Source organism: Lipotes vexillifer, unplaced genomic scaffold (genome assembly GCF_000442215.2).
Source record: "Lipotes vexillifer unplaced genomic scaffold, Lipotes_vexillifer_v1.1 scaffold1165, whole genome shotgun sequence".
NCBI classification, from domain to species: domain Eukaryota; kingdom Metazoa; phylum Chordata; class Mammalia; order Artiodactyla; family Lipotidae; genus Lipotes; species Lipotes vexillifer.
Window position 1 is genome coordinate 193,091 of NW_006771639.1, and position 8,146 is coordinate 201,236.

The following is an 8,146-nucleotide window of genomic DNA, read 5'->3' on the forward strand; positions in this document are numbered from 1 at the left end:
TTCAGCAGGGTCTACAGTTATCCCACGTTTATACCTAGAAGCTCTCCAAACTAGATGACATCCCTAGTTGCCAAGCTGGTTACTTGGTCTCTTGGTTCTCTGGGGGTTCCCAGCCCACAGAGGGTAACAAGCATGAAGATGCAAGGTGCTCAGTTGCTCACAATCCCCACCCTACCACCCACCTCTCACCACCGGGGGGTTGCTGTCAGCACCCCCTTTTTACAGGCAGTTTTCCCAGTACCTCCCACTTAAGAGACATCAAGAGAAAGCAGATATTTCTCATGGACATCAGGGGGTTATCTGTCCTGGGTGGAATGTGAATGCCTCCTGACTATTTCAGAAGATCTTGTCAGTCACAGCCATCGCTAGATTATCTGCCCCTTAAACCATCTAGTACAATCCGCATCGTTTCTAAGGTCTTTAAACACACGCTCTATGGAGAACAGAATCAGTTCAAAGCAGGGAAAACATAAATGTAATGATGGTGACCTTCAGAAGAAATAAGAAGTACATTTCAGAGAACATATTCAGGACATGAAACAGTTCAAGTGATACAACTGTGTCCCTTGATCACATTCATATGAATATTCAAACAGCAGCTTTGTTTCTCCATCGTTTTACTCCTGTACAAATATCCTTAATCTGTGATCACATACATGTAAGAAAACTTACACTTGAGTTCTGCTTCTGGCTTGTAAATTACTAACAGATTTCTGATACGCTGGCTCCAAAACCTATGCCTACAGAGTTTTATATTCATGTGTCCTCCCCAAAACTTAATTTGATAATTAGAAGGAACGAAGATAAGCAAATACTAATAAAACTCATAATAAGTCGTTATCTTTGGGTGCTTAGGTTCATCCTGGAGTCAAGGAGAATGAGGTCTACTCCGTGTGGTCGGGACTTCCATCCCTGCAGATGGCCGATGAAGATACGCGCCTTTTTGCTTTTTATAACCTGCTCCACTGCCTACGCAGGGATTCACATAAGATTGACAGTTATCTCAAGCTCCTGAAGTGCCGAATCGTCTACGACAGCAACTGCTAAGCCCATATCCATTCCATTCATTTCTGAGACGGTTCTTAATGATCCATCCCATAGCAGTCTTCTTTTAGTTTTATAGCTTTTTAATGCATGCTTGGGTATAATGGGTCTCATCTTAAAAAATAAAAACAGACTCCACAGAGATGTCAAAATCTAAGAAGGCAATTTGTCAAAGTTTCTTATCTTCATTTAACAGAAAATCAAAAGAAAATCCATCCCTACCGTTGAGAGAAGTTCCTATTAAAATCTGTCACAAATAGCAGAATCTGGCATTACAAAGAAGACCATTAACAGCTTACTTTAGCATCACAGCAAATTATTCTGGGTCAGGTTATTAGAATCAAAGAATTAGATAATTATTTATCGTGCTGGTCATGCTACCGAGAAGACTGAATTCTCGGGATTCTTTATGAAAACCAGCCACGTACTGTCAGCCAATTTTCACAGTGTTACAACAGACAATTAAGTGCTATGAAACTGTAATGTACCCAAATAGCGTGAGGTTTACTGAACTGTCTAAAACTTATTAGGATACAGTCTTAGTCCTTCTGGGCGGCTATAACAAAATATCACAGATTTGTAAACAAAAGAAATCGATTTCCACAGCGTGGTCAGGTGGGGCCCTCTTCCGGTTGTACACTTCTTACTGGATCCTCACACGGTGGGAGGGACTAGGGAGCTCTCTTATACATAAAAGCACTAATCTCATTCATGAGGCTCCATCCTTATAACTTAATCACCTCCCAAAGGCTCCACCCATGAACACCATCACCTTTGGGAGTTAGGATTTCAACATATGAAATTTCTGGGGGACACAAAGGTTGAGGCCATAGCAGATACAAACGTGAACTGGCTTCATCCTCCTCCACTGGCTGTCTTCAGCCGTGCTCAACTGCATCCCCATCTCCTTGGCATCATCTTGCACACATTCCATACGTTCTGGTCACACTGGGTTTAACAAGTTCAGTCCGGTCAAGTTTCAACTCCACCTCAGGTTCAGCCTATTTAATGTTTCCCCCTCCCCTACTGAGGCCCAGGGGACCTACCAGGGAAAGCAGATATGACCGTTTCTGCAAGGATTCTTCTCCCTTACTCTCTGGATCTTCATTCCTCTGGCCATGTTGGAAGGGGGTAGAGGATAACGAGATGGAAAACCTCTGACATCACTGACTTACGTGGTGCTACTGTAGCTGTCCCATGGCCAAGAGGGACTGATCTGGAATTCCCGAGTGACAAGTGTCTCTCTTGTGCGGCACCCCTGTGATTTTCCAGGACATTTGCAAGTTGGGGATACCCCACTGCATAGTTGTTGTTTTTTTTGACCAAGGGAAATATTCTGGCACCCCACAGCTCAGCCACCTGCAGTATTCTCCATAGTCTGTCTGTTTCCCTCACTCTGCAAGCACCCTACTGGAGAAAATTAATTGGCTTAAGGTCAGCTACCTACTAGCTGACCCATAGGAAAGCCATGCATCACAGACACTCCAAACAACTGAATGGCAATAATACCGGTGTGCATCTGACCCCATCCTGGGGTCTCTGGACAATTCTCCACCTGGTGAACACAGAGTAGATTAGAAAGCTGGATTCACAGACAGACATTAATCTGAGTGAGATACCATTCTTTCCCCCTTTCAGAACCATGAGTAACTATCTTTGTCAATAATTAGGTAGTTGGCCTTACAAACATTCCCTACTAGGTGCCTGAACTGCAAAACCCTCCTCATAGACTTAGTTTCCAGTGAGACTGGAGAGACAAGACTGGATTAGGGTGGCTCAGCTTGTTCAACTGCCTCAAAACAACCTGGGATGAGGGCCAATCTCGTTGCCCGCTCTCCTGGCGGTGGTGTCGCCAGGCTGGTTTTGCAGCATCTTTATGGCTTTAGCAGGAATTCTTAGACAACAGTCAATGGGAAATATTTCATCCAACATCCTGATAGAGACGAAATAAAGAAGGTAGAAGGGAAGGAGAATGAAGAGGAATGAAAGAAGGAGAAGATGGAAGGAAGGAAATACAGAAGAGAGAAAGTGAGTAAGACGGGTCGTGCAGGGTGAGATGCTATTGGAATACTGTATTTGGTGAAGACCCAAATATATATGCTTTAATCTTTATACCCTAAGAGCAAATATCACCTCATATTCTCCTTTTACTTCTATTTCCTCTTCTCTTTTTCTGAAATTGTCCTTTGTATGAGGAGTATTCTTTTGCTGCTACCAAATGAGTTGCCATAGTTCTAGAGATGAACAAAACTGGGCACCTCTTCAGATCAGAACTCAAGGCAATTTGCTTCTGTCATGCAAAGAAACTTTTCATACACGTATAGGGACACAGTCCAGCAAAACCAACCTCTTCCCTCATAGCCAGGGTTATTTTTGTCTGAGTCCTGCTCCTGCCTCTAGCTGTGATGACCCAAACCTTTCAGAACACAACAGAATACTCTGCCCCAAACCAATCTATCAATCTCTCCCTTTGTTCCTGCACGCATGCAAAATGTCAGCTTTCTCACACTTCCGCTTTCTTCTTTCAAAAGGCAGAAGACTATGGGAAAAACAGATATGCACTTCCTTTCTAAGTCATTTATTGCTGCAAACATCTAATTCTATTGTGTTACCCACTTAACTTTCTTTCTTTCAATGTCTAGATATTTCCAACAGAGAGGATGGTATTTATCAGAGGGGAAATTTGGCAATAAGGGCAACAATGCAATTGTATGAAACATACATTCACCACTAGCCCACACACATCTTCATGTATTCTTCTCTTATAAAGTTTATTCCAAGCACAAATTTAAGGCTGTAGATAAACAACGGAGGAGGTGATATTGAAAGGCCTCTCCCTGCTTGACAGTGACATATTAACTGAATACTGTAGATTTCAGACAATACTGAGCAGAGCCCTAGGTGTCCTGTAAAGTCAGCAAGGGGTAGCTGAAAAGAGGATATTTGGGAAGAATATAACAGTCACTCCCCTGACAACCAGAGTGAGTCTATTTTTTTCCTCTTTTACAGATTTCCATGTAAGATTACATTTGAAGAAACGACCCTGCTATAACAAGAATAGTAGCAGAGGTTACCGAACGGAAACAAACAAATGAAAAACCCTTTAAGTTCACTGACCTCACAGATTAGTAAATCACGTGTCATGGATACAACAAAGACTTAAACGGAGGTTTTAAAAAAAAATCTCTATTTTCCAGAAGTTGGCTTTCAAGCTGTGGAGAAAGAGAGGGTGACATAAACATGCAAATTACTATATTATATGGTAAAGAAAAGTAAGTATAAGAGGCGATGCCAAACAAAGTGCTACAGTGAATTGAAGTACACCTAAGAGACATCTGGTTGTGAGAAAAGGAAGCTTTTTGGAGTGACACAGTTGTGATGGCTTTATGATAGAGTTTTGAAACGCTGATGGGATGCTGATACACAAAAACAGGAAGACAGCATATCTGTCGATTCATTTAGAATCATAAGAGACTCCTATATCCTGGGCAAAAGGAACTGAGATATTAATACATATAGCATTATAAGGTATCAGTGAATAATCAAGTTTGACCAAAACACAAGAAATGCTCATTTTTTTAACAGACATGTAATGCCTCTCATTATTATGCTCCCACTATGTGCTATATACATTATTCTACATATATTACTGGTATGGGGGAAATCTTGTAAGGATTGTTTATGCATTGTGGAAGATCATTTATGCCAATTTGGAGAGCTTGTATTTATTCAGCAAGGCAACAGGAAACCAGGAAATTTTACTGCAAGAGGGATGTCCAGAATTGGAAAATAGAAACATTAACCTGGTCTGAGGGGTAGTGGGAGTATGGGGCTGATGGAGAAAAAGCAGCAGTCCAGAAACAGCCTGGAATATTATGACACTAAAAGAAAATCAAAGGAAAATCAAATTGCCAAGCAAAAAGAAGCAGAGGATGTGAGAGAGATAGGAAAAGAAATAGGCTTGACTACAGAGAGGGAATGAGGCAGGCCTAAGAGTCAAAAAGGCATCCAAGAACATGGGACTGGATGAGTAAATAAATGACTGGGAAGTCAGAGAGAAGACAGGAGGTAAATTAAGGTTCTGTCCAAAAGCATCTGAACTTTATTTTCCTGTATTTCATCAACTTTGTACAAGAATTCATCAAAAATGTTAACTTACTATAGCACATCACAGAAATAAGTACACTCAAGAGTCCCTGCTAGACTCAAATACCAGAACCAAAGCATCACTGCCCAGTGATAACAGGTAGTAAGTCACTAGTCACTTTCAACACTTAAATAAGACATGCATTGTAAAGCATAGTGGATGAATGGAAATAAAATGAAAACAATCCACTCCTTCACAGAGGCAGCCCGACTCAAAACCTAAACAAAACATAAGTAATGTTCTCTTTCAACGTGTCCACTTTCTCCAAGAGTTTCTCATTCCTTTCGCCTGAATCCACCCTTGTCTTCCTCTCAGCAGATGATCAGCTAATCACTAATCACATAAATAATTAAAAAGTGCTCACTCCTAATATTCATATTGAAGGAGTCTTGAAACTGAAAAGCTTTCTAATCCTCTGAAAATAAAACTCTAATATTAGAATGACTCCTCCCCAGCCTCTTTCCAAAATGCCCAATAGGCAGCCAGATGCGACTCTAGCTACTTAGAAATCTTCTGCTGTAATTATAACCTATTTGGATAGTAAAGACAGGAAAGACAAATGAGGCAATGAAAGGCATTTAGAAAGAAATGCATGGACAAGTGGAAAAGATACCATATGTTTTAAACACAGATCCATGCTTGCACACCATACCAGTGTGATGGGAGCCAGGTGGGCCTACTCGGGGGTGGAGTTTTCAAGAAAGCTCTATATCAATTAGCACTGAGAAGTCTTATTCAGCTCAACTGTTTAAATATGATTCTTTGATTCTAAGACTCAGAGCCACTCGCCCCACTTAACTGCACTAAGTCAAAAAAGGAATATACTTATTGCATATTTGAAAGTTGCTAAGAGATCTGAAAAGTTCTCATCACAAGGAAAAAAAATTGTAACTATGTATAGTGACAGACATTAACTAGACTTATTGTGGTATCACTTTGCAATATATACATACGTTCAATCATTACACTGTACCCCTGAAACTAATATAATGTTATATGTCAATGTTATACATGCATAATGATTATATAATCATTATTCTGTATACCTAAAACTTATATGTGTGTGTGTATACACACCAATATATATGTAAAGTTTTTTAAAGAAATATACTTTATATATTGGATAAAGAAAGCAAATCAACGAATATTTTGGGTTTTTTTTTCAAAAGTACATTCTAGCTAGCATACTGGGTCTAAAACCTTATCTCCAAATGCTGTTTATGTTTATGCTGATAAAGAAAACAGAAAAGTGTCCTAACCCTGTAACATTAACTGCAGACGAGTTTAGTTACAAGAGTTAATAAAAACCACTAAATCCTAAAACCTATAGGCCAGCCGAGTACTCTGCTATTGATCACTGAACAAATATTTACTTAATTCCCACTTGACTCAGGCACTATTGTTGGTGCTTGGTTTACATCAATAAACAAAGCAGGCAGACGCTTGTCCTCACAGAACTTATATTCTATCTGGGGGGGAAGACCGACAACACACAATAAACATGAATACAAATACATTATATGTATGTTAACAGGTGATCTGTACTATGGAAAAAGAAATAGTAAAGCAGAGGAAGGGTTTTAGGGAGTAAAGGTGAAAAAAGGGAAGTGATTTAAAAAGACAACTTAGAACCCATTGCGGGCAGCAGCAGCATTTCCTCTGTCAAATCATGCAAATGTGCTCCCTTGCACTCCAGATCCAAGTTTTGCCTCATCCAGTCAGACTGCTTCCTCTTCTGCACAACTTCAAAAAGGTTTCCATCTCTGAGGCTCTATGCAAACATGAATATTCTAATCATTCTGCCTCTCGTTACTTGAACTGAAAGATTTTATAAATAATTTGGAGTAAATTCCCCCAAACTAAGTAACATTTTATGCAACAGATTTTGATAATTTTCTGTTTCCTGAAGGACTAATCTCTAAATTATTTTCATTTTACAACACACTATCAGTGCCAAAAATTATATAATATAAAAATATTATATACATACTGCTCTTCTAATTTACTGTGACATTTAAAAATATACACAAAATATAAATTAAATAACAGAAAGATAAAAATAAATAGAAATACTAATATCTTCTTCCCAAAGGATGAGGACACTCACTTCTTTTTCAAGTTAATTTTATTTTTTTATACAGCAGGTTCTTATTAGTTACCTATTTTATACACATCAGTGTATACATGTCAATCCCAATCTCCCAATTCATCACACCACCACCACCACCCACCCGTTTTCCCCCCTTAGTGTCCATACATTTGCTCTCTACATCTGTGTCTCTATTCCTGCCTTGCAAACCAGTTCATCTGTACCATTTTTCTGGATTCCACATATACGTGTTAATATACGATATTTGTTTTTCTCTTTCTGACTTACTTCACTCTGTATGACAGTCTCCTGGTCCATCCACGGCTCTACAAATGACCCAATTTCGTTCCTTTTTATGGCTGAGTAATATTCCATTGTATACCTGTACCACTTCTTCTTTATCCATTCATCTGCCGATGGGCATTTAGGTTACTTCCGTGAACTGGATATTGTAAATAGTGCTGCAATGAGCATGTGTCTTTTTCAGTTATGGTTTTTTCTGGGTATATGGCCAGTAGTAGGATTGCTGGGTCATATGGTAGTTTTATTTGTAGTTTTTTAAAGAAGCTCCATACTGTTCTCCATAGTGGCTGTATCAATTTACATTCCCACCAACAGTGCAAGAGGGTTCCCTTTTCTCCACAGCCTCTCCAGCACTGGTTGTTTCTAAATTTTCTGATGATGCCCATCCTAACTGGTGTGAGGTGATACCTCATTGCAGTTTTCACTTGCATTTCTCCAATAATTAGTGATGTTGAGCAGCTTTTCATGTGCCTCTTGGCCATCTGTATGTCTTCTTGGAGAAATGTCTATTTAGGTCTTCTGCCCATTTTTGGATTGGGTTGTTTTTTTTAATATTGAGCTGC

General features: G+C 39.5%; 1 protein-coding gene across 2 annotated transcripts in view; it reads left to right on the forward strand.

Moving 5' to 3' along the window:
• Positions 1 to 1,201, forward strand: part of PRL (prolactin) — an 11,005-nt gene extending 9,804 nt beyond the window's left edge. Inside the window, exon 5 of one of the 2 annotated variants that reach the window (XM_007447055.1) lies at positions 856 to 1,201. In XM_007447055.1, the coding sequence (XP_007447117.1) occupies positions 856 to 1,047 (192 nt within the window). In that variant the 3' untranslated portion in view covers positions 1,048 to 1,201. The remainder of the gene's footprint in view (positions 1 to 855) is intronic. The other variant, XM_007447054.1, reaches the window with a different exon arrangement.
• The last annotated feature ends 6,945 nt before the right edge of the window (positions 1,202 to 8,146 follow it).